The sequence below is a fragment of the Coregonus clupeaformis genome, chromosome 37 (assembly GCF_020615455.1).
Source record: "Coregonus clupeaformis isolate EN_2021a chromosome 37, ASM2061545v1, whole genome shotgun sequence".
In the NCBI taxonomy this organism is placed as follows: Eukaryota; Metazoa; Chordata; class Actinopteri; order Salmoniformes; family Salmonidae; genus Coregonus; species Coregonus clupeaformis.
Window position 1 is genome coordinate 14,632,213 of NC_059228.1, and position 27,907 is coordinate 14,660,119.

Consider the following 27,907-nt stretch of genomic DNA (forward strand, 5'->3'; position numbering starts at 1 on the left):
TTCGGGGCTGTCGCTGGGCAATACGGACTTTCAGCTCCCTCCAAAGATTTTCTATTGGGTTCAGGTCTGGAGACTGGCTAGGCCACTCCAGGACCTTGAGATGCTTCTTACGGAGCCACTCCTTAGTTGCCCTGGTTGTGTGTTTCGGGTCGTTGTCATGCTGGAAGACCCAGCCACGACCCATCTTCAATGCTCTTACTGAGGGAAGGAGGTTGTTGGCCAAGATCTCGCGATACATGGCCCCATCCATCCTCCCCTCAATACGGTGCAGTCGTCCTGTCCCCTTTGCAGAAAAGCATCCCCAAAGAATGATGTTTCCACCTCCATGCTTCACGGTTGGGATGGTGTTCTTGGGGTTGTACTCATCCTTCTTCTTCCTCCAAACACGGTGAGTGGAGTTTAGACCAAAAAGCTCTATTTTTGTCTAATCAGACTACATGACCTTCTCCCATTCCTCCTCTGGATCATCCAGATGGTCATTGGCAAACTTCAGAAGGGCCTGGACATGCGCTAGCTTGAGCAGGTGGACCTTGCGTGCGCTGCAGGATTTTAATCCATGACGGCGTAGTGTGTTACTAATGGTTTTCTTTGAGACTGTGGTCCCAGCTCTCTTCAGGTCATTGACCAGGTCCTGCCGTGTAGTTCTGGGCTGATCCCTCACCTTCCTCATGATCATTGATGCCCCACGAGGTGAAATCTTGCATGGAGCCCCAGACCGAGGGTGATTGACCGTCATCTTGAACTTCTTCCATTTTCTAATAATTGCGCCAACAGTTGTTGCCTTCTCACCAAGCTGCTTGCCTATTGTCCTGTAGCCCATCCCAGCCTTGTGCAGGTCTACAATTGTATCCCTGATGTCCTTACACAGCTCTCTGGTCTTGGCCATTGTGGAGAGGTTGGAGTCTGTTTGATTGAGTGTGTGGACAGGTGTCTTTTATACAGGTAACGAGTTCAAACAGGTGCAGTTAATACAGGTAATGAGTGGAGAACAGGAGGGCTTCTTAAAGAAAAATGAACAGGTCTGTGAGAGCCGGAATTCTTACTGGTTGGTAGGTGATCATATACTTATGTCATGCAATAAAATGCAAATTAATTACTTAAAAATCATACAATGTGATTGTCTGGATTTTTGTTTTAGATTCCGTCTCTCACAGTTGAAGTGTACCTATGATAAAAATTACAGACCTCTACATGCTTTGTAAGTAGGAAAACCTGCAAAATCGGCAGTGTATCAAATACTTGTTCTCCCCACTGTATCAACGAATTGGCGAGGGCACTAGAACAGTCTGCAGCACCCGGCCTCACCCTACTTGAATCTGAAGTCAAATGTCTACTGTTTGCTGATGATCTGGTGCTTCTGTCACCAACCAAGGAGGGCCTACAGCAGCACCTAGATCTTCTGCACAGATTCTGTCAGACCTGGGCCCTGACAGTAAATCTCAGTAAGACAAAAATAATGATGTTCCAAAAAAGGTCCAGTTGCCAGGACCACAAATACAAATTCCATCTAGACACCGTTGCCCTAGAGCACACAAAAAACTATACATACCTCGGTCTAAACATCAGCGCCACAGGCCTTCTATGCCATCAAAAGGAACATAAAATTCAACATACCAATTAGGATCTGGCTAAAAATACTTGAATCAGTTATAGAACCCATTGCCCTTTATAGTTGTGAGGTCTGGGGTCCGCTCACCAACCAAGAATTCACAAAATGGGACAAACACCAAATTGAGACTCTGCATGCAGAATTCTGCAAAAATATCCTCAGTGTACAATGAAAAACACCAAATAATATATGCAAAGCAGAATTAGTGCGATACCCGCTAATTATCAAAATCCAGAAAAGAGCCGTTAAATTCTATAACCACTTAAAAGTAAGTGATTCCAAAACCTTCCATAACAAAGCCATCACCTACAGAGAGATGAACTTGGAGAAGAGTCCCCTAAGTAAGCTGGTCCAGGGGCTCTGTTCACAAACACAAACAGACCCCAGAGAGCCCCAGGACAACAACAACAACAAAATTAGACCCAGCCAAATCATGAGAAAACAAAAAGAGAATTACTTGACACATTGGAAAGAATTAACAAAAAAACAGAGCAAACTAGAATGCTATTTGGCTCTAAACAGAGAGTACACAGTGGCAGAATACCTGACTACTGTGACTGACCCAAACTTAAGGAAAGCTTTGACTATGTACAGACTCAGTGAGCATAGCCTTGCTATTGAGAAAGGCTGCCGTAGGCAGACCTGGCTCTCAAGAGAAGACAGGCTATGTGCACACTTCCCACAAAATGAGGTGGAAACTGAGCTGCACTTCCTAACCTCCTGCCAAATGCATGACCATATTAGAGACACATATTTCCCTCTGATTACAGAGATCCACAAAGAATTCGAAAACAAACCCAATTTTGATAAACTCCCTTATCTACTGGGTGAAAAGCCACAGTGTGCCATCACAGCTGCAAGATGTGTGACCTGTTGCCACAAGAAAAGGGCAACCAGTGAAGAACAAACCCCATTATAAATACAACCCATATTTATGTTTATTTATTTTTCCATTTGTACTTTAACTATTTGCACATTGTTACAACACTGTATATATACAGTGAGGGAAAAAAGTATTTGATCCCCTTGTCAAGGGGTGCTGAAGGTGGGTGTGGTGCAGGAATCAAGCGCAGGACGCAGAAGCTCAGTCCAAAAGACTTTAGTGAAATATACACGGAGTAAATGAGCACAATAAGCCCGGAGGCGAAATAACGGCGCACACAGGCGTCAAAATAAACGGCGTACTAACATGTGCGAAAACCTCTCCAAACACTGGAGGGAAGTACGTAGCTCAAACACCAAAACAGAAGAGCAATCACACACAAACACAGACACACACAACGAGACTTAAATAGGACACTAACGAGGACTAACTAGACACAGGTGTACAACATCAAGACAAAACCAAACGAACATGAAACATAGATCGGTGGCAGCTAGTACTCCGGGGACGACGACCGCCAAAGCCTGCCCGAACCAGGAGGAGGAGCAGCCTCGGCCGAAACCATGACAGTACCCCCCTTGACGCGTGGCTCCAGCCGTGCGCCGACCCCGGCCTCGGGGACGACCAGGAGGACGCGGAGCAGGGCGCGCGGGATGGTCCCGGTGGAACTCCGACAGGAGAGATGGGTCTAAGATGTCCCTCCGCGGCACCCAGCACCGCTCCTCCGGGCCGTACCCTCCCACTCCACGAGATACTGGAGACCCCCATCCGGCGCCTTGAGTCCAAGATGGACCGAACGGTGTACGCCGGAGCCCCCTCGATGTCCAGTGGGGCGGAGGAGTCTCTCCTATCTCACCTTCCTGGAGTGGACCAGCTACCACCGGCCTGAGAAGAGACACATGGAACGAGGGGTTAATATTCTTATATTCAACAGGTAGATGTAACCTATAACACCTCGTTCAATCTTCTCAGGACTTTAAAAGGCCCCACAAACCGCCGACCCAGCTTCCGGCAGGGCAGGCGGAGGGGTAGGTTTCTGGTAGAGAGCCAGACTCGATCTCCGGGTGCGTACACCGGCCCCTCACTGCGGTGGAGATCGGCGCTCGCCTTGTGACGACGGATGGCCCGCTGCAGGTGGACGTGAACAGCGTTCAACGTCTCCTCCGAGCACCTCATCCAATCATCCACCGCAGGGGCCTCGATCTGGCTCTGCTGCCAAGGTGCCAGAACCGGCTGGTAACCTAGCACACATTGGAAGGGGGTTAGGTTGGTAGAGGAGTGGCGGAGAGAGTTCTGGGCCATCTCGGCCCAGGGAATGTATCGAGCCCACTCCTCAGGCCGGTCCTGGCAATACGACCTCAGAAACCTACCCACATCCTGGTTGACACGTTCTACCTGCCCGTTACTCTCCGGGTGGTACCCTGAGGTAAGGCTAACCGAGACCCCCAAACGCTCCATGAACGCTCTCCAAACTCGGGAGGTAAACTGGGGGCCTCGATCAGACACTATATCCTCGGGTACCCCGTAATGCCGGAAGACGTGGGTAAATAGGGCCTCTGCGGTTTGTAGGGCAGTAGGCAGACCCGACATAGGGAGAAGACGACAGGCCTTAGAGAACCGGTCCACAACGACCAGGATGGTGGTATTCCCCTGAGAGAGGGGAAGGTCTGTCACAAAATCCACCGAGAGGTGGGACCATGGTCGTTGTGTAACGGGCAGGGGTTGTAACTTACCCCTGGGCAGGTGTCTGGGCGCCTTACACTGGGCGCACACCGAGCAGGAGGAGACATAAACCCTCACATCCCTGGCTTACGTGGGCCACCAGTATTTAGTGCTAAGACAATGCACTGTCCGGCCAATACCCGGATGTCCAGAGGAGGGTGACGTGTGAGCCCAGTAAATGAGTCGATCCCGAATCTCGAGCGGAACGTACTTCCGACCCTCAGGACACTGTGGAGGGCTGGGGTCGGTACGCAACGCTCGCTCGATTTCGGCATCGACCTCCCACACCACCGGTGCCACAAGACAAGACTCTGGTAGTATGGGAGTAGGCTCAACGGACCTCTCCTCCGTGTCATACCGCCGGGACAGCGCATCTGCCTTACCATTCTGGGACCCAGGGATGTACGTGATTTTAAATACGAACCTGGTGAGAAACATACTCCATCGAGCCTGGCGAGGGTTCAGTCTCCTCGCTGCCCGGATGTACTCCAGGTTCCGATGGTCAGTCAAAATGAGGAAAGGGTGTTGAGCCCCCTCAAGCCAATGCCTCCACACCTTAAGGGCCTGAACTACAGCTAACAGCTCTCTGTCCCCGACGTCATAATTACGCTCCACCGGGCTGAGCTTTTTTGAGTAAAAAGCACAGGGGCGGAGTTTAGGTGGCGTGCCGGACCGTTGAGAGAGAACGGCCCCTATACCAGCCTCAGACGCGTCCACCTCAACCTGAAAGGGTAATGCGGGACGTAAACAGGTCCTTCAGTTTCCTAAAGGCCCTGTCCGCATTAGCGGACCACTGCAGGCGCACCGGACCCCCTTTCAGAAGGGACGTGATGGGAGCTGCCACCTGTCCAAAACCCCGGATAAACCTCCGGTAGTAATTCGCAAAACCCAAGAACTGCTGCACCTCTTTGACAGTGGTTGGGGTTTGCCAATTACGCACAGCGGACACACGATCCACCTCCATTCTCACACCTGACGCGGACAACCGATAACCCAAAAAGGAGACCGACTCCTGGAAAAACAGAAATTTCTCTGCCTTGACATATAGGTCGTGCTCCAACAGCCTCCTCAATACACGACGCACCAGGGTTATATGCTCGGCTCGGGTATACGAGTACACCAGAATGTCATCAATGTACACGACCACCCCTTGCCCCTGCATATCCCGGAAAATGTCATCTACGAAGGATTGGAAGACTGATGGAGCATTCATCAACCCATATGGCATGACGAGATACTCGAAATGACCTGACGTGGTACTAAACGCTGTTTTCCATTCGTCGCCCTCCCTAATGCGCACCAAGTTATACGCGCTCCTGAGATCCAGTTTTGTGAAAAACCGCGCTCCATGCAATGACTCTGTCATGGTCGCAATCAGAGGGAGTGGATAACTGTATTTCACAGTAATCTGATTGAGACCACGGTAATCAATGCACGGGCGCAACCCTCCATCTTTTTTCTTCACAAAAAGAAGCTTGAGGAGGCGGGAGAAGTGGAGGGCCGAATGTATCCCTGTCTCAAAGATTCGGCTATGTAAGTCTCCATAGCTTTCTCTCCTCTTGAGACAAAGGATACACGTGGCTCCGTGGGAGCGCTGCACCTGCCTGGAGATCAATCGCACAATCCCCCCTGTCTATGAGGAGGCAACTGCGTCGCCCTAGTCTTACTAAACACGAGAGCTAAATCCCCATATTCAGGCGGGAATGTGCAGTGCGGGCACTTGGTTTGGACTTTCCACCGAAGTCGCCCCCACGGAAACACCCAGACATCGCCCCTCGCACTGAGCAGACCACCCATCGAGAGCCCTCTGTTGCCACGAAATAGCAGGGTTATGGGTGCTTAACCAGGGGAATACCCAGCACCACTGGGTACGCAGGAGAGTCGATCAGATACAGCTGTATAGTCTCTTCATGACCCCCCTGCGCACACATCCTAAGTGGTGCTGTGATCTCCCTAATCAACCCCGACCCCAACGGGCGGCTATCTAAGGCATGAACGGGAAAAGGTTTGTCAACAGGTAGGAGAGGGATCCCTAAATCTAAACAAAACTTCCGATCAACAAAATTCCCAGCTGCGCCTGAATCTACTAGCGCCTTATGCTGGGAATGAGGTGCAACCTGTGGAAAACAAACAGGTATACAAAAGTGCGCAACAGAGAGCTTTGGGTAAGTGGGGCGTCTACTCACCTGGGAGGGCTCCCCAGTGCGTGGCCTGTTGTCTTCTCCCCCGGAGAACCCTCCCCAGCACCTGGCCGCAGTGTGCCCTCCACGACCGCACTTGGTGCAGGAGACAGGCCCCCTCTGGCTCCTCCTCCTCCTTTCTCTAGCGCCGGCACCCCGAGCTCCATAGGGCTCGGCTCGGAGGTGCCGGAGGGCGGAATGGACGGACCCCCCTCGGGACGTCCACGGGTGGCCAGCAGGGTGTCCAGACGGATGGACATATCGACCAACTGGTCGAAGGTGAGATTGGTATCCCTGCAGGCCAACTCACGTTGAACGTCCTCCCGTAGGCTACATCGAAAATGGTCGATGAGGGCCCGTTCACTCCACCCTGCGTCCGCCGCTAGAGTCCGGAACTCCAGCACAAACGCCTGTGCGCTCCTCCTCCCCTGTCTCAGGTGGACTAGACACTCACTGCCCTCAGGTGGATGGTCGAACACGGCCTTGAAGCGACGGGAGAACTCGGCGTAGGAGATGGTGGTGGCGTCCATCTTCCTCCACTCGGCGTTGGCCCATTCCAACGCCTTGCCCGTGAGACAGGAGATGAGGGCGGAAACGCTCTCGTGTCCCGAGGGCACCGGGTGTACAGTGGCCAGGTAGAGCTCCACCTGCAGGAGGAACCCCTGACACCCGGCAGCTGTTCCGTCATATGCCCTCGGGAGCGAGAGCCGAATCCCCCTGGGTTCCGGACCTGGGACTGGTGGACCGGCCGATGGGGTTGGCAGGGTAGGTGGAGGTGTGGGTACCCCTCTGGCCTCCCATCGGTGCAGGGTGTTGATGACGTCCTGTAGAGCGGTCCCCAGTTGTCGTATCTGGTCATCCTGGCCGCGGACATGCTCCTCGAGCGACTCAGGCGTGACTGTTGATCCTGCTGATTCCATTCTGGGGTGTGTGATTCTGTCAAGGGGTGCTGAAGGTGGGTGTGGTGCAGGAATCAAGCGCAGGACGCAGAAGCTCAGTCCAAAAGACTTTAGTGAAATATACACGGAGTAAATGAGCACAATAAGCCCGGAGGCGAAATAACGGCGCACACAGGCGTCAAAATAAACGGCGCACTAACATGTGCGAAAACCTCTCCAAACACTGGAGGGAAGTACGTAGCTCAAACACCAAAACAGAAGACCAATCACACACAAACACAGACACACACAACGAGACTTAAATAGGACACTAACGAGGACTAACTAGACACAGGTGTACAACATCAAGACAAAACCAAACGAACATGAAACATAGATCGGTGGCAGCTAGTACTCCGGGGACGACGACCGCCGAAGCCTGCCCGAACCAGGAGGAGGAGCAGCCTCGGCCGAAACCGTGACACCCCTGCTGATTTTGTACGTTTGCCCACTGACAAAGACATGATCAGTCTATAATTTTAATGGTAGGTTTATTTGAACAGTGAGAGACAGAATAACAACAAATAAATCCAGAAAAACGCATGTCAAAAATGTTATAAATTGATTTGCATTTTAATGAGGGAAATAAGTATTTGACCCCTCTGCAAAACATGACTTAGTACTTGGTGGCAAAACCCTTGTTGGCAATCACAGAGGTCAGACGTTTCTTGTAGTTGGCCACCAGGTTTGCACACATCTCAGGAGGGATTTTGTTCCACTCCTCTTTGCAGATCTTCTCCAAGTCATTAAGGTTTCGAGGCTGACGTTTGGCAACTCGAACCTTCAGCTCCCTCCACAGATTTTCTATGGGATTAAGGTCTGGAGACTGGCTAGGCCACTCCAGGACCTTAATGTGCTTCTTCTTGAGCCACTCCTTTGTTGCCTTGGCCGTGTGTTTTGGGTCATTGTCATGCTGGAATACCCACCCACGACCCACTTTCAATGCCCTGGCTGAGGGAAGGAGGTTCTCACCCAAGATTTGACGGTACATGGCCCCGTCCATCGTCCCTTTGATGCGGTGAAGTTGTCCTGTCCCCTTAGCAGAAAAACACCCCCAAAGCATAATGTTTCCACCTCCATGTTAGACGGTGGGGATGGTGTTCTTGGGGTCATAGGCTGCATTCCTCCTCCTCCAAACACGGCGAGTTGAGTTGATGCCAAAGAGCTCCATTTTGGTCTCATCTGTCCACAACACTTTCACCCAGTTCTCCTCTGAATCATTCAGATGTTCATTGGCAAACTTCAGACGGCCCTTTATATGTGTTTTCTTGAACAGGGGGACCTTGCGGGCACTGCAGGATTTCAGTCCTTCACGGCATAGTGTGTTACCAATTGTTTTCTTGGTGACTATGGTCCCAGCTGCCTTGAGATCATTGACAAGATCCTCCCGTGTAGTTCTGGGCTGATTCCTCACCGTTCTCATGATCATTGCAACTCCACGAGGTGAGATCTTGCATGGAGCCCCAGGCCGAGGGAGATTGACAGATCTTTTGTGTTTCTTCCATTTGCGAATAATCGCACCAACTGTTGTCACCTTCTCACCAAGCTGCTTGGCGATGGTCTTGTAGCCCATTCCAGCCTTGTGTAGGTCTACAATCTTGTCCCTGACATTCTTGGAGAGCTCTTTGGTCTTAGCCATGGTGGAGAGTTTGGAATCTGATTGATTGATTGCTTCTGTGGACAGGTGTCTTTTATACAGGTAACAAACTGAGATTAGGAGCACTCCCTTTAAGAGTGTGCTCCTAATCTCAGCTCGTTACCTGTATAAAAGACACCTGGGAGCCAGAAATCTTTCTGGTTGAGAGGGGGTCAAATACTTATTTCCCTCATTAAAATGCAAATCAATTTATAACATTTTTTGACATGCGTTTTCTGGATTTTTTGTTGTTATTCTGTCTCTCACTGTTCAAATAAACCTACCATTAAAATTATAGACTGATCATTTCTTTGTCAGTGGGCAAACGTACAAAATCAGCAGGGGATCAAATACTTTTTTCCCCCTCACTGTACATAATATGACATTTGAAATGTCTTTATACTTTTGGAACTTCTGAGTGTAATGTTTACTGTTAATATTTCTGTTTATTTCACTTTTGTTTACTATCTACTTCACTTGCTTTGGCAATGTTAACATATGTTTCCCATGCCAATAAAGCCCTTAAATTGAATTGAAATTGAATTGAATTGGAGAGAGAGAGAGAGAGAGAGAGAGACAGAGACAGACAGAGAGAGAGAGACAGAGAGAGACAGAGACAGAGACAGAGAGAGAGCGAGAGAGAGAGAGAGAAACTTCACTTGCTTTGGCAATGTTAACACACATTTCCCATGCCAATAAAGCCCTTAAATTGAAATTGAAATTGAATTGAATTGAGAGAGAGGTGCCAGGAGAAGCAGAGGGGGATCTTACAACCTAGAGGTCCAGTGACGAGAGCTCTAACACCACCGTCTCAAAAGCCTAGGCCTCAGACGGAGGCAGTAGAACTCTCAGGTACCGTAGCAAGCCACAAGGATCTAGGTTAATAAGCTAAGTATGTTAAAGGGCCTAATACAGAGCTACCATGTATAGTGTGCCTCCTTATCTCTACTAAGGCTAATCCCAATTACAACCTTTAGAATACTCCAACAGACAGACATAGGCTGTGTCTCAATCCAAAGGCAGTACAGTATCCTTGTGGATTGAGGCAGAGCTGTAGCCTTCCATACAGGTCAAAGGTTAAATGAGACAATTGCGTAACCATGGTTATCACGTGCAACCCCTCAATCATGGGGTCTGACATGGGGGGGAGGGTATAGAGACACCTGACAGCTTCATTACACACACGTGTGCATGCCTCTAGCTGCCTCACTCTGTTTGGTTCTGTACCAGCTGTGCCAAGGCAAACACAGGCTGCAAGGTAATATGGGACCAGTTTGTGTGTTTCTATGTGAGCCCCATGTTCATGGGCTTGACACGCTTGTTATCTCAGCCAGTTCTTTCTGCTGCCAAGAAACCAGCAGTGAGGGAGGAGAGGAGGGGGAGGAGAAAAGGGAGAGGAGAGGAGAGGAGAGGAGGGAGGAGAGGAGAGGAGAGGAGAAGGAAAGGAAAGGAAAGGAAAGGAGAGGAGAGGAGAGGAGAGAGGAGAGGGAGAGGAGAGGGAGAGGAGAGAGAGGGAGAGGAGAGGAGAGGAGAGGGAGGAGAAGGAAGGAGAGGAAGGAGAGGAAGGAGAGGGAGAGGAGAGGAGAGGAGAGGAGAGGGAGAGGAGAGGAGAGGAGAGGAGAGAGGGAGAGGGAGAGGAGAGGAGTGTTGAGGAGAGGAGAGGAGAGGGAGAGGAGAGGAGAGGAGGAGGGAGAGGAGAGGAGAGGAGAGGAGAGGAGAGGAGAGGGAGAGAGGAGGGAGAGGGAGGAGAGAGGAGAGGGAGGGAGAGGAGGAGAGGGAGGGAGGAGAGGAGAGGAGAGGAGAGGAGAGGAGAGAGAGGAGAGGAGAGGAGAGGAGAGGAGAGGAGAGGAGAGGAGAGAGGGGAGAGGAGTGGGAGGAGAGAGGGGAGAGGAGTGGGAGGAGAGGAGAGATGAAAGTATTTTACCTCTCCTTCTGTCAATCCTCTCTTTCCCTTTCCTGTACTTCTCTACCTCCACCTCTCCCATTCCACCACCACAGCAAGGAAAATACCTCAATTTACAGTCACAACCACTACAGCGGCTCTATGCAGCAGTCTACCCATTAAACTGTAGTAAAAGGCCTGGGATAGAGGTTACCTACCTATACTTTACTATGGAATCTCTTCAACAAGTAATTCAACAGAAATATAATGAATTGTTAGTTTATACCACAACAATTATTAAACATTTAGAAACAAAAACTGTGGATTCAAGAAAAGCATTGTCAATGCTTTAAAAAAATACAGACCAGGACTATATATACTTACAACGTTCTTATCATTCCTGGAGATAAAGTATATTATTGTTGAAATGAATTGACCATAGAAATGCAACATTCCACAGTACTGTACACACCACTAAACCCTAAGCAAGTTACAACAAGTTGATAGTGTGTTTTTATTGGTTGACATTACTATGCAATTGCTGTTGAATAGAAAACATATCACTTTCAAATCTACCATTTTGACATGACATTATTAGGCTACAGATGTAGGATCTTAATTTGAGCCAGTTTGCTACAGCAGGAAAATAATCCTGCAGCAAAAGGAAATGTGAATTATTATGTGGAGTATAATTAATGGACATTTTTGTAGGGGTTGATACATTTTTCCTAAGGGAAAATCAAGTCAAATTTCAAAGTGGACATTTTATTGAATTACAAATACACTACAAGTTTGACATATCCTCCATTGCAGGAAAGTTATCCTGCAACAGGGTGATCCATTTCAGATCCTACATCTGTACATGTTTGACAGTTGGGACAGTGATACTGTCTTTCATTACCTGTGTGTGGAGGCTGGATTATCAAGACTGGTCTGCCCAGTGACATCCAGCTATTTACACACACACGCTCTTTCACTCACTCATTCATTAATTCACTCACTCACTCACTCACTCACTCACTCACTCACTCACTCACTCACTCACTCACTCACTCACTCACTCACCCACCCACTCACTCACTCACTCACTCACTCACCACTCACTCATTCACACACTCACTCACACACACACACACACACAATTATGGGTTGTGTGGTTACTCCACCTAGGGCTCTATTCAATCCGTATCGTGGAAGTTCAGCGTAACAGCGTGATTGAAATTTAAAGGCAATGTTCCCACGTTAGCGGATTGCATTCACAGTAAACGCTGCATATGTCGGCTCAATCGCTTAAGCGATACAGATTGAATAGAGCCCCTAATGTGACTACACCTGTTTAGCCTGTCCTGGTTGGGAATATGATCTAACACACCCATCCTCCCATCCTCCCTCCCTCCCTCCCTTCCTTCCTCTCCATCTCTGTCCCTCTCTCACTTTCTGTCCCTCCCTCCCTCCCTCGCTCTCTCTCCCTCCACCCCCCTCCCTCCTTCCTTCCCTCCCTCCCTCTCTCTTTCTCACTTTCTCTTTCTGTCCCTCCCTCCCTCTGGCTCTCTCTCTCTCTCTCTCTCTCTCTGTCTCTCTGTTTGACCTGGCCCTGCTATGCGGACTGTCTATCTGTAATAGGACAGACGTAACAGAACAGTGACCTACATTCCAAACGATATGTTTAAAAATCTCTGTCCAACATAATCCCATCCCTCTTCCGCTCTCTCTCTCACACACACACACGCACACACGCACATAGACGTACACGCACATGGACGAACGCACACACACGGAAATGTGTACTTTAACTGTACTCACACTAGCCTATGACTCCTACTCCACAGACCAGTCAGACCAGCCTATGACTCCTACTCCACAGACCAGTCAGACCAGCCTATGACTCCTACTCCACAGACCAGTCAGACCAGCCTATGACTCCTACTCCACAGACCAGTCAGACCAGCCTATGAATCTACTCACAGACCAGTCAGACCAGCCTATGAATCCTACTCCACAGACCAGTCAGACCAGCCTATGAATCATACTCCACAGACCAGTCAGACCAGCCTATGAATCCTACTCCACAGACCAGTCAGACCAGCCTATGAATCCTACTCCACAGACCAGTCAGACCAGCCTATGAATCCTACTCCACAGACCAGTCAGACCAGCCTATGAATCATACTCCACAGACCAGTCAGACCAGCCTATGAATCATACTCCACAGACCAGTCAGTATTCCTTTTCACAGCTACAAGTCAGGCCTTTGTCCCAGATGTGTCAAAGGGAACAACATTCTATACACAGTACAGTCAAAATAAAAACTGAAACATGATGTGTGAATGTAGTACAGCTGCAAACCAATGAATTACTAAGTAAACTCTCTCTCTATTTCTGTTCATGAATGGAATCTCTGCTGAATGTCCAGAGAGCTCTAGAGAAGCACATGGACCGTCTCTTTGTCTGTCACACACCCGGTATCTGAGAGCGTCAGAAGCACACTTTCAGTACGCTACTCAGTGGCACTTTGGTATACAGAGACCGAAGAGCGGTTTGAAGCTGTTGGGAGTTCTTTCATTTACTCAAAGACACACGTACAGTGCCTTTGGAAAGTATTCAGACCCCTTGACTTTTTCCACTTTGTTACGTTACAGCCTTATTCTAAAATTGATTAAATTGTTTTTTTCCCCCTCATCAATCTAAACACAATACCCCATAATGACAAAGCAAAAACAGAAACTTTTGCAAATGTATTAAAAATAAAAACAGAAATACCTTATTTACGTAAGTATTCAGACCCTTTGCTATGAGACTCGAAATTGAGCTCAGGAGCATCCTGTTTCCATTGATCATCCTTGAGATGTTTCTACAACTTGATTGGAGTCCACCTGTGGTAAATTCAATTGATTGGACATGATTTGGAAAGGCACACACCTGTCTATATAAGGTCCCACAGTTGACAGTGCATGTCAGAGCAAAAACCAAGACATAAGGTCGAAGGAATTGTCCGTAGAGCTCCGTGACAGGATTGTGTCGAGGCACAGATCTGGGGAATGGTACAAAAAAAATTCTGCAGCATTGAAGATCCCCAAGAACACAGTGGCCTCCATCATTCTTAAATGGAAGAAGTTTGGAACCACCAAGACTCTTCCTAGAGGTGACCAAGAACCCAATGGTCACTCTGACAGAGCTCCAGAGTTCCTCTGTGGAGATGGGAGAACCTTCCAGAAGGACAACCATCTCTGCAGCACTCCACCAATCAGGCCTTTATGGTAGAGTGGCCAGACGGAACCCACTCCTCAGTAAAAGGCACATGACAGCCCGCTTGGAGTTTGCCAAAAGGCACCTAAAGGACTCAGACCATGAGAAAGAAGATTCGCTGGTCTGATGAAACCAAGATTGAACTCTTTGGACTGAATGCCAAGCGTCATGTCTGGAGGAAACCTGGCACCATCCCTACGGTGAAGCATGGTGGTGGCAGCATCATACTGTGGGGATGTTTTTCAGCGGCAGGTCCTGGGAGACTAGTCATGATCAAGGCAAAGATGAACGGAGCAAAGTACAGAGAGATCCTTGATGAAAACCTGCTCCAGAGTGCTCAGGACCTCAGACTGGGGCGAAGTTTCACCTTCCAACAGGACAACAACCCTAAACACACAAACAAGACAACGCAGGAGTGGCTTCGGGACAAATATCTGAATGTCCTTCAGTGGCCCAGCCAGAGCCCGGACTTGAACCCGATCGAACATCTCTGAAGGCATGAAAATAGCTGTGCAGCGACGCTCCCCATTCAACCAGACAGAGCTTGAGAGGATCTGCAGAGAAGAATGGGAGGAACTCCCCAAATACAGGTGTGCCAAGCTTGTAGTGTCATACCCGAGAAGACTGGCGGCTGTAATCGCTGCCAAAGGTGCTTCAACAAAGTACTGAGTAAAGGGTCTGAATACTGATGTAAATGTGATATTTCAGTTTTTGTATTTGTATAAATTTGCAAACATTTATAAAAACCTGTTTTTGCTTTGTCATTATGGGGTATTGTGTGTAGATTAATGAGGCAAAACATTGTTTTCATCCATTTTAGAATAAGGCTGTAACCTAACAAAATGTGGAAAAAGTCAAGGGGTCTGAATACTTTCCGAAGGCACTGTATACACACACACACACACACACACTGCAACCACATGCTCAACTGAAGGAACTCTGTTTATTTTTCTATCACACATGTTCCACAGCTATGCAACAGGGAACTGTGTCTGACTCTGAACACTCTATGAGGGAGCGATATATTCAGCACTGAAGCTCTTCCTATGCATAGATGTGACATCATGTGACAGTGCCACACACACACACACACACACACACACACCATTCTACAGAACATATCTTATCGATGTCCTTTAGGATCATTTTCAGCCAGCCAGTCAATTTCTTATCCTCAGGCTGAAACCATCCGTTCGTAAAAGTTTTCACTACCTTCACAAAGCTTTATAATAAGTACTGCAAATCAGCCAGGAAGTGTGTTATTATGAAGGGGAAACTATCAGTTTAAACTGTCAAGAGAGCAGCAGAGCAGATCACGCCACACACACACACGTACACACGTACACACGTACACACACACACACATATACACCCTCCACCCAGTGATGGGTGGGTAAACTATAAACTCCAGTGGGTGATCGAGATAAGACGAACAACCACCGATATAAACCAGAACATATGACATTTTCAAAACTGCATTGTTTGTCTGCATTTTCATGCAGGTCTATAGGGAAGGCCTAATGTCATTTTCTGTAGTAAAAAATGACTAAAGGCACATCAGGTCATCCCTATCAAAATAGTTCATTTGGACTGGACACTAGAAAAGTCCAGAAAAATAGGATGTGGAGATGTTTATATTGAAATGTGTCATCTTTTTATTCACGTTAATGTTCTTAGTATCTCATATGAGCTGCACTGCAATTAGGGTTTCTGTATTGTAAAGTGCACCAGTGTAAAAGGCCCTTAGCTGACTCTAAAATGTTGTATTCTATACCCATTTGAAGAGAAACAAGTTATTAATGTGTTTGATAAGATTACAGATTCTCTCAACCACTGTACTACTAACCTCTTTCTCTGCTTGGTTACTCTCTCTGTCTAAAGCAAATTTATTTTGTTATGAGAACTTATACTAGCCTATCTTTGGTTAAGATTATAGCTAGCTTAATTAATTTCAGTCAACTGCTCCTGCTGAGGTCAGGCTCCGTTTAACTTCAGCTTCTAACTTCATCCTTCTAGCCAGCAAGTTATAGCTAGCTATCTGGCTAACAGTAGCCAGAGCCCTTGAGCTAGCTATCTATCTAGCTAGCCATCTGATTGAAATATCAGCGACTATCTACGCTCATTATCTGAGAGTCCGTTTTTTTGCGATTGGGGGATGTCTGTTGACACGGGACGTTTTAAAAAACGAGTCGAGGGACTTTTTAAAAATTGCCTTATGTTCGGCCACTGTCAGCAGCGTCTCTTTCTACTTTCCACTTGCCAGCATTGGTCTGGGCTGAGGTAGTTCACTTCACGTCTCGGCCTGTGCCATGGGCAGAGTTTGCCGTTGGACAGAGCGGTGAATGAATGCGCTGCTAACAAGGCAAATCCAGGGGGAGTAGGCGAACATAACGAGCATCCCTGATCATTACTAAAATAAAAAGGTGCGTAAACAACGCCAGGGTTGTGGGTTCGATTCCCACGGGGGGCCAGTATGAAAAAAAAAATTATGCACTCACTAACTGTAAGTCGCTCTGGATAAGAGCATCTGCTAAATGACTAAAATGTAAAATGTAAACGGCGCTTACCCTCCACTACATCCCTGCCTCCACTGCTGTGTTGTGGGCGGTAGGTAGCTTAGTGGGTAAGAGCCTACTTACAGTGAGGGAAAAAAGTATTTGATCCCCTGCTGATTTTGTACGTTTGCCCACTGACAAAGACATGATCAGTCTATAATTTTAATGGTAGGTTTATTTGAACAGTGAGAGACAGAATAACAACAAAAAAATACAGAAAAACACATGTCAAAAATGTTATAAATTGATTTGCATTTTAATGAGGGAAATAAGTATTTGACCCCTCTGCAAAACATGACTTAGTACTTGGTGGCAAAACCCTTGTTGGCAATCACAGAGGTCAGACGTTTCATGTAGTTGGCCACCAGGTTTGCACACATCTCAGGAGGGATTTTGTTCCACTCCTCTTTGCAGATCTTCTCCAAGTCATTAAGGTTTCGAGGCTGACGTTTGGCAACTCGAACCTTCAGCTCCCTCCACAGATTTTCTATGGGATTAAGGTCTGGAGACTGGCTAGGCCACTCCAGGACCTTAATGTGCTACTTCTTGAGCCACTCCTTTGTTGCCTTGGCCGTGTGTTTTGGGTCATTGTCATGCTGGAATACCCATCCACGACCCATTTTCAATGCCCTGGCTGAGGGAAGGAGGTTCTCACCCAAGATTTGACGGTACATGGCCCCGTCCATCGTCCCTTTGATGCAGTGAAGTTGTCCTGTCCCCTTAGCAGAAAAACACCCCCAAAGCATAATGTTTCCACCTCCATGTTTGATGGTGGGGATGGTGTTCTTGGGGTCATAGGCAGCATTCCTCCTCCAAACACGGCGAGATGAGTTGATGCCAAAGATTTTGGTCTCATCTGACCACAACACTTTCACCCAGTTCTCCTCTGAATCATTCAGATGTTCATTGGCAAACTTCAGACGGGCATGTATATGTGCTTTCTTGAGCAGGGGGACCTTGCGGGCGCTGCAGGATTTCAGTCCTTCACGGCGTAGTGGGTTACCAATTGTTTTCTTGGTGACTATGGTCCCAGTTGCCTTGAGATCATTGACAAGATCCTCCCGTGTAGTTCTGGGCTGATTCCTCACCATTCTCATGATCATTGCAACTCCACAAGGTGAGATCTTGCATGGAGCCCCAGGCCGAGGGAGATTGACAGTTCTTTTGCGTTTCTTCCATTTGCGAATAATCGCACCAACTGTTGTCACCTTCTCACCAAGCTGCTTGGCGATGGTCTTGTAGCCCATTCCAGCCTTGTGTAGGTCTACAATCTTGTCCCTGACATCCTTGGAGAGCACTTTGGTCTTGGCCATGGTGGAGAGTTTGGAATCTGATTGATTGATTGCTTCTGTGGACAGGTGTCTTTTATCCAGGTAACAAGCTGAGATTAGGAGCACTCCCTTTAAGAGTGTGCTCCTAATCTCAGCTTGTTACCTGTATAAAAGACACCTGGGAGCCAGAAATCTTTCTGATTGAGAGGGGGTCAAATACTTATTTCCCTAATTAAAATGCAAATCAATTTATAAAATTTTTGACATGCATTTTTCTGGATTTTTTTGTTGTTATTCTGTCTCTCACTGTTCAAATAAACCTACCATTAAAATTATAGACTGATCATTTCTTTGTCAGTGGGCAAACATACAAAATCAGCAGGGGATCAAATACTTTTTTCCCCTCACTGTATATCCTTTAGGCCTACAGAATTAGCCTATACAGCCTGAGATTGGTTTGGATGCTGGTTTGATAGAAAAGTCATCCATGCCACGGCTGTGTAGTCCTACCGTGGGGAGAGTTAATAAAAGATGAATCATTGAAGAGAGAACTTATTCTGATATTTCTTATACCTATCCATGCCTTACACAATCAATAAATCAGCAGCCTTTCAACATTAGGCTACAATATTTTCTGCGGCTAAACCTATGTCTATCAGTCTACCGCACACGTAGGTAAGAAAATAAAAACTTTAATAAAGTTGATCAGGAAGAATGTGTCGGTAACTCTGCATTATAGTATAACTTTTTTTGAACGAAAGCCACGAAACTAGCGCATTAATTAGTCCCTCATCTTTATGCTGACAAATATCACACTTGACTCGAGTCATTCAACATTAGTTAACAAACTGTTATTTTAAATAAATAAAATACCCGAATAAAATAATAATAAAATAGCAAAACTGCCTACTAAATAGGCCAAGTGTCACGTTCGTTGAAGGACGGGTCAGACCAAGGCGCAGCGTGATATACGTACATGTTTATTAACGTAATAAACACTTGACAAAACAATAAACGAAACGTGAAGTCCAAGGTAGCGCACACACAACATACCTTACCAGGAACAAGATCCCACAACCCACTAGTGCCAATAGGCTGCCTAAGTATGATCCCCAATCAGAGACAACGAGCTACAGCTGCCTCTGATTGGGAACCACACCGGCCAACATAGATCTAGACATAATAGATCGAAACATAGAAAACACACAACAAAGAACATACACACCCTGACTCAACATTTAAGCCTCCCCTGAGTCAGGACGTGACACCAAGCCTAAATGAATAAATTAGATAGCCTGAATAAACTAGTAAATTGAAGAAATAAAACAATTAAATTAACATTTTCAGGTCTTGAAAATATGGGCGACCTTTTCCTTCTCCATATCCACAATGTGCATAAATTAGCAAATAGACGATTTGCCTGTCGGTTTTTCCTCCCTGTACTCTCTTTCATTCAGTTTATTCTTCACATCAGCAAAGAACAACTCAATGTTTCAGAAACTCACTTTATATAGACTAAGGGCTATCTCTCTTTTCCGCTGCGTCTTCCTCCTCTCCCACATCAAGTAGCCCGTTTTACCCCGTGTCATGTGCAGTGTTCAGTGGCTTGTTTTCATAAAGGGAATATGCTGTTTTGTCACAAAATGACATTGACACATTTGATGAAAGGGGTTAGGGTTAGGTTTAGGGTTAACCCCTGACAGTCATTTAAGATAACACAATGTAAATGTGTGACATTTGCGTTTATGTTGTTTAGGAACCAAACTCTTCAAATATAATTTCGGATTCGGACGGTATTTCACATATTTTCACACAGATCCAAGGCTGTGGCCACCGAGCGGATTCCGACCCGGGATCAGACCCGGGATCCGAGGGTTAACTACAAAATGTGGGATCCGATCTCGGGTAATCGGGTTCGGATAGATCCGTGAAGACCTGTACAGATCCTACACCACTGCCCTGCCCAACACAACCGGAATGACTCCTCCATATCCCTGTGCACTTGTGGGATGGTGTGCGTGCACAAAGTGAGTTGTGTGATGTGTGTATATTGTTGTTCATAGTGAGTTGTGTGTATATTGTTGTTCATAGTGAGTTGTGTGTATATTGTTGTTCATAGTGAGATGTGTGTATATTGTTGTTCATAGTGAGTTGTGTGTATATTGTTGTTCATAGTGAGTTGTGTGTATATTGTTGTTCATAGTGAGTTGTGTGTATATTGTTGTTCATAGTGAGTTGTGTGTATATTGTTGTTCATAGTGAGTTGTGTAACTACTGCCAATTGTATGTTGCGTCTGTGTTTACTTTGTTATGCAATATGTGCAGGTAGCATATACAGTACATTTATACAGTCCTTCCTTTGTTAATAGCTTTGTTATGTGGGCTATTAGTTGTTGTATTGGGTAACAACACTTTATATGGATAGTCCATCCATAGATGCTCTAAGACTATATACAGACTATCAGTAACAGTTCAACTAACTATCTACTAACCCTAACCCTAACCTTAACCCTTCTCCTAACCCTAAACTTAACCCTTACCCTAACCCTAACCTTAACCCTTATCCTAACCCTAAACTTAACCCTTACCCTAACCCTAACCTTAACCCTTCTCCTAACCCTAAACTTAACCCTTACCGTAACCCTAACCTTAACCCTTCTCCTAACCCTAAACTTAACCCTTACCCTAACCCTAACCCTAACCTTAACCCTTATCCTAACCCTAAACTTAACCCTTACCCTAACCCTAACCTTAACCCTTCTCCTAACCCTAAACTTAACCCTTACCCTAACCCTAACCCTAACCTTAACCCTTATCCTAACCCTAAACTTAACCCTTACCCTAACCCTAACCTTAACCCTTCTCCTAACCCTAAACTTAACCCTTACCCTAACCCTAACCTTAACCCTTATCCTAACCCTAAACTTAACCCTTACCCTAACCCTAACCTTAACCCTTATCCTAACCCTAAACTTAACCCTTACCCTAACCCTAACCTTAACCCTTATCCTAACCCTAAACTTAACCCTTATCCTAACCCTAAACTTAACCCTAACCCTAACCCTAACCTTAACCCTTATCCTAACCCTAAACTTAACCCTTACCCTAAGCCTAACCTTAACCCTTATCCTAACCCTAAACTTAACCCTTACCCTAACCCTAAACTTAACCCTTATCCTAACCCTAAACTTAACCCTTACCCTAACCCTAACCTTAACCCTTATCCTAACCCTAAACTTAACCCTTACCCTAAGCCTAACCTTAACCCTTATCCTAACCCTAAACTTAACCCTTACCCTAACCCTAAACTTAACCCTTATCCTAACCCTAAACTTAACCCTTACCCTAACCCTAACCTTAACCCTTATCCTAACCCTAAACTTAACCCTTACCCTAACCCTACACTTACAGTGGGGAAAACAAGTATTTAGTCAGCCACCAATTGTGCAAGTTCTCCCACTTAAAAAGATGAGAGAGGCCTGTAATTTTCATCATAGGTACACGTCAACTATGACAGACAAAAGGAGGAAAAAAAATCCAGAAAATCACATTGTAGGATTTTTAATCAATTTATTGGCATATGATGGTGGAAAATAAGTATTTGGTCAATAACAAAAGTTTCTCAATACTTTGTTATATACCCTTTGTTGGCAATGACACAGGTCAAACGTTTTCTGTAAGTCTTCACAAGGTTTTCACACACTGTTGCTGGTATTTTGGCCCATTCCTCCATGCAGATCTCCTCTAGAGCAGTGATGTTTTGGGGCTGTCGCTGGGCAACACAGACTTTCAACTCCCTCCAAAGATTTTCTATGGGGTTGAGATCTGGAGACTGGCTAGGCCACTCCAGGACCTTGAAATGCTTCTTACGAAGCCACTCCTTCGTTGCCCGGGCGGTGTGTTTGGGATCATTGTCATGCTGAAAGACCCAGCCACGTTTCATCTTCAATGCCCTTGCTGATGGAAGGAGGGTTTCACTCAAAATCTCACGATACATGGCCCCATTCATTCTTTCCTTTAACGGATCAGTCGTCCTGGTCCCTTTGCAGAAAAACAGCCCCAAAGCATGATGTTTCCAACCCCATGCTTCACAGTAGGTATGGTGTTCTTTGGATGCAACTCAGCATTCTTTGTCCTCCAAACATGACGAGTTGAGTTTTTACCAAAAAGTTATATTTTGGTTTCATCTGACCATATGACATTCTCCCAATCCTCTTCTGGATCATCCAAATGCACTTCAGACGGGCCTGGACATGTACTGGCTTAAGCAGGGGGACACGTCTCGCACTGCAGGATTTGAGTCCCTGGCGGCGTAGTGTGTTACTGATGGTTGGCTTTGTTACTTTGGTCCCAGCTCTCTGCAGGTCATTCTGGGATTTTTGCTCACCGTTCTTGTGATCATTTTGACCCCACGGGGTGAGATCTTGCGTGGAGCCCCAGATCGAGGGAGATTATCAGTGGTCTTGTATGTCTTCCATTTCCTAATAATTGCTCCCACAGTTGATTTCTTCAAACCAAGCTGCTTACCTATTGCAGATTCAGTCTTCCCAGCCTGGTGCAGGTCTACAATTTTGTTTTTGGTGTCCTTTGACAGCTCTTTGGTCTTGGCCATTGTGAAGTTTGGAGTGTGACTGTTTGAGGTGGTGGACAGGTGTATTTTATACTGATAACAAGTTCAAACAGGTGCCATTAATACAGGTAACGAGTGGAGGACAGAGGAGCCTCTGAAAGAAGAAGTTACAGGTCTGTGAGAGCCAGAAATCTTGCTTGTTTGTAGGTGACCAAATACTTATTTTCCACCATAATTTGCAAATAAATTCATAAAAAATCCTACAATGGGATTTTCTGGATTTTTTTTCCTCAATTTGTCTGTCATAGTTGACATGTACCTATGATGAAAATTACAGGCCTCTCTCATCTTTTTAAGTGGGAGAACTTGCACAATTGGTGGCTGACTAAATACTTTTTTTCCCCACTGTATATATATATATATATATATATATTTTTTTTACACTTAACCCTTATCCTAACCCTAAACTTAACCTTACCCTAACCCTTACTCTAAACCTAACTCTAACCGTAACCTTAGCAAGCAGTTGCTTATCAACAGATAGTTTGTTGATAGTATGATCATCTGTAGAGCATGTACAGATGGAAAATCCGGACTACCCAAATAAAGTGTGACCTTGTGTTGTGTACCTCTGTTTCTGTCCATTACAGAAACACTACCATTCCACTACAGCCCCATGTACCTGCATTTTACTGTGTGTGAATAAAGTTCCTGTGTGTTAACTCTTGGGCTGACTTATTCCCCTTTAACCGGGGGTGGTGTCAGTGGGTCACAGATCAGCAGAGAGCCGGGTTGCTCTTTTTCACCGGCAGTGGGCCTGCATGTACAGTAAATCAAGGAGAGTTGGAATCATAGTGTTACAAATTTTAGGGACTCTACTGGAGTTATCTTGACAATAAACAGAGTGATATGCTCCCTGGAGTTAGTGTTGATAACTGGTGTTCATTTGGGTTGTGTACTTTTAACTTTACCAGAGACAGGGAGTGAAATCTACAGATATAGGATCTTAATTTGAGCCAGTTTGCTACAGCAGGAAAATAATCCTGCTGCAACAAGAAATACATTTTTCGTTAGGGAAAATGAAGTCAGAAATTTCGAAGTGGAAATTACAAACTTCAGAAGCCTTTTTAAACCTCAAATACACTACAAGTTCTCCTGCAACATGGTGATCAAATTAAGATCCTACATCTGTATGGAGTATCCACACACCCTTTAAACTTCTTTGAAGTACACTGCAAGAAGTGGTAAATTCACAGTGTTAATGTTTTTTAACTCATATTTCCCAGAATGCTATGTTACAGGTAGATTTTTAGAATAGTTTGTTTCAATATCTGTGTTTTCGCATGTACATTGACTGCTAAATGCTGTAAATGTAAATGTTATTGATTTTATGCTTCACAAAGATAAATAACACATTTTTCTAAACTAATTCAATCTGTAAGTGGTTGGATTTACAAAGCAAACAGCTAGAGTAAAAATGTACTCTGAAGCAGTTGTTAATTCAAAACAACACAGAAAAGTGTAAAATGGCATGGGAGTGAATTAAAAGCGACACTGAAAGTGTGAAATGGCATGTTGAGTTACATTTAATAAACTCCATGAGAGTTCATTGGATATTTACTCAATTTAGTGTCGTTAAAAAAATACAATAATCAACCCCATGACCAGAGTGGTGTAACTCAACATGGGGGTAGGATCATATAAACCCCAAAATGCTGTTGAATTTAAATCCATGGGAGTTGAATTAACTCTTATTGCGATTTTACTGTGTGGGCTGGGCTGTCCCAGATGAAACATTAGGCTCCATGCTGTCATGGGGCCAGAAAGGACAGCAGAGGACAGAGGAGGGGAAAGGCCCCTTGACCCCTGGTTTCTTTGGCCCCTGTGGTTGGAAGATAGCCGCAGGGACCCCGTGAAGCACTCCTTACGTCACATCCTTTGTTTACCACAGTTGTCAAGCACAGTATGCTTTTCTTTGTCATATAGTAGTATGTCAATGCAATCTCATCATCCAGTACATTCTGTCCTCTCCAACTGACCCATCATTTTTCTATCCTCAACCCTTTACATGCTCTCTCTCCTCCCACTTCATTTCACCATATTTTATGGAGAACCCAGAGCAGACACACACACACACACACACACACACACATATCATAAACTGTCACAGACCAACAGACTATGCCTCATGTGTCCTCTCAGTCAGTCCATAGCATAGCATCGCCACAGGCAGGTGACAACTTAGAGAAGTAGTGACAATAACAAGCTGTCTCTAGACTCTCTGTGGCTTTGGGTTCAATTGCAGTAGTGTGACTTTCTCAGCACCTACAGTATTCTCTAAAGAAAGGTACATTGTCTTTGTCAATTTTACTTCAAGGTCTGCTTTTAAACTGCTTATAATGGTTATAAACAAGTGAATAATAAAACGTTAAAAAGTTACGAGGTTTATAAGGAGTTTATAAGCAGCCTTTTAGTCTAAAGTTTAGTCTATGCCTAAGAGAAAACCTTACCTGAGTAGATATTAGTGTGAGCAGTGACATTGGCCTCCTCTTCCTCAGCTCCATACACTTCCTCAGCTTACAGATCTGGTGTCCAGTCCTGCGGTTCAGACAGCAGCTACACTGCCCACAGTTGATCTTCCTCAGGCACGGCTCACACCCTCCACACCTACTCCTCTTCTTCCGCTCCCTCCTCTGGATGATCGGTGGGGGTCGGGGCAGAGATGTGCCCCCCTCCAGGTGTCCCGGGGGGCTAGGTGCCCCGTATCCAGGCTCTGACTCAGTGTCGAAGGAGTAGGAGGATTGGGTGCTCTCAGAGCTGCAGGAGAAGGAGAAGGTCTTTGGCACTGAACCCAGATCAGATACAGAGACAGATGCAATGTCTGTGTTTGGTTCAGACCTAGTGTCTATGTTTGGGAGTGATGGTGGTGGCTCATCTTGGTTGTACTTGTTGTGAGTCATTGGACAAGAACCTAGGTCACATTCAGAGACAGATACAATGTCTTTGTCTGGTTCAGACCCAGTGGTGAAGACGTGTTTCTTTGTGTATGGGAGTGATGATGATGATGGTAGTTCTTCTGGGTAGTTGTTGTGGTTCTTTGGCAATGGACCCAGGTCAGCTACAAACACAGTGATGGGGACCTCCACATTGGTGTACAGGTGTAACGATGATGATGCAGATGATGAAGATAATTTTGCGTTGCTGTGATTGGATGACTCTTTGGTCTCTTTGTCCACTGGTCTGAGAAGTTGTCTAGCCTCCAGAGAGACAGGGCTCTTTAGGCTCGGACTGGGTGCTGGTTTCACTGGGGTTACACACAGGGGCTTGTGGGGTTCACTGAGGAAGGCAACTGAGAGACTTAGTGATACTGGGTGCATTGGGGTCGTCTGTGATGTCTCATGGAAAGTAGTTGGGACTTTTAAAGGTTTATGGATTTCAACAGTTTGGGTAGGTTGGATTGGTTTAGCACCTTGGTTCAGAACCTTAATGTCATGTGACACTGTGGGGTGAGGTTGAGAGGGCGGGTGAGGATGAGGGAGAGGGGGTGACGCCAGGGCTGAGGTAGCTGGCTCAGAGACAGATGAGGGATGGACAGGTGATTGCATCACCAACACATCATCCTGCAGAGGTGGCTTTTGGGGCTGAGAGACAGACATACTGGTGCTTGTGTCTGGAGGCCTGCTGATAACCTCTCTCTTCTCTGGTCTCTCATCTGTATCCTCTCTTTCCTTAGTCTCCTTGACTCTCTCCACTCTCTCCTCCCCCTCTGCTTTCTTATTTTCTTCATCCGTCTCCTCTCCTTCCTCCACTGCTTCCTCTCCTTCCTTCTCCGATTTCTCCCCTCCTCTCTGCTCCTCTGCATGAGTATCTCTCTCTCTTTGCTCCATCTCAATCTGCTCAGCTCCGAGGTTTATCTTGGCGTTGTCTTCACCTTTAGGGACGACTGACACTTCCTGCCTCTCATCACTGGTAGAGTCACCAAGCTCATGGCTTCGGTTGAATTGCCCTGAATTGCCCTCACCAATATTGTCGACTAGCTTTTCCTGTTGTTGGTCAACACTGGTGGGGTCATTGAGCCCAGAGTGGTTTCCCTCACCACTATGGCTGAAAGGCTTATCGTGTGGGTCAGTACCAACCGCGTCACCATTATGGGCAACTAACTCTTCCTGTATGCCATCACTAGCCGAGTCATCAGTCTTCAGGTTAAGAGGTTTGCCCTCATCATCATGGCCGACTCCTGGCTCCTGCTGGTCAACACAGGAAGGGTCATCAAGTTCAGTCCTCAGGTTAGGTTTTCTCTCACTATCATGGCTGACTCCTGGTTCCTGCTGGTCAACACAGGGAGGGTCATCAAGTTCAGTCCTCAGGTTAAGAGGTTTGCCCTCACCTTCATGGCTGACTCCTGGTTCCTGCTGGTCAACACAGGAAGGGTCGTCAAGTTCAGTCTTCAGGTTAAGAGGTTTGCCCTCACTATCATGGCTGACTACCTCCTTCTCTTGGTCAATCCCACTAGGGTCTATACTACCAGGGTCAGACTCAGGTCCTTGCTCAATCCCTCTCTCGCTCCATCTCTGACCTCCTGCTCCCCTCCCTCCCCTCCCCCTGGCTGTCTTCCCTCCCCTGCTAGGCTTTACCGTCAGAGGAGGAAACTTATTGGAGCCCCCCATGCCCCGTAAGGACATCCTGCGCCCCGGGGGATCCTCTCCCACCCCATGCTGGAGCAAAGGATTACCCCGGCTCCTTAGCCTCACTGATCCTGTTACATGCACAGGGGCATGGTTAACCCTACCAACACCACTCCTCCCTGGGCTTCTGGCCAGCTGGGCCTGGGTCCTGGTTGTGGATCTTCGGGGTGGTTTTGGTGTCGACTGTGGGCTCTCAATGGCTTTTCCTCTGGGCTTGCAGGAGTTGGAGATCTGCCTCTTGGCGGTGGTAGTGGTGGTTGTTGTTGGAATCACCTTGCGGCCATTCCTTGTCTGTGGTTGGGGTTGTCTCTTAGGGGGTTTGGGAGTAGGAGGCATAGTGGAGGATGTGAGAGGGCGGAGATGGGGCAGTCGGCATGGGAACCAGGTGAATGGTTGTTCTCAGCTGTGCTCCAACTTCTTTTCTCTCTTCCTTAATTTGTTGAGATGTGGGTTACTGGTTTATAAACAGACACCAAAATGCTGAGTTATTTCCCCACCATGTTGAAAACGCTGTGCAAGGACCTGGAGGGAAAATGAAAATATGTTAAAATAACTGGTTGGTTCTAAATTAGTGCACGCATGCATGCTATATAACACAACCAGACATGTCCATGTTTGATTGACAACACTAATAAGAGCATCTACTAAATGACTAAAATGTAAATGTAAACTTTTTTTTTTCCCTTATAAAATATGCCTGGTCACACATTTTTTTGTTGTTGTATGTACT

The 27,907-nt window shown here is 46.4% G+C and overlaps 1 protein-coding gene across 2 annotated transcripts in view; it reads right to left on the reverse strand.

The window, feature by feature from the left end:
• Positions 1-26,257, reverse strand: part of LOC121553401 (methylcytosine dioxygenase tet3-B-like) — a 108,414-nt gene extending 82,157 nt beyond the window's left edge. For both annotated transcript variants that reach the window (XM_045211556.1, XM_041866479.2), the window contains exon 1: positions 25,003-26,257. In XM_045211556.1, coding sequence (XP_045067491.1) covers positions 25,003-26,148 — 1,146 coding nt within the window. In that variant the 5' untranslated portion in view covers positions 26,149-26,257. The remainder of the gene's footprint in view (positions 1-25,002) is intronic.
• Positions 26,258-27,907: the final 1,650 nt, after the last annotated feature.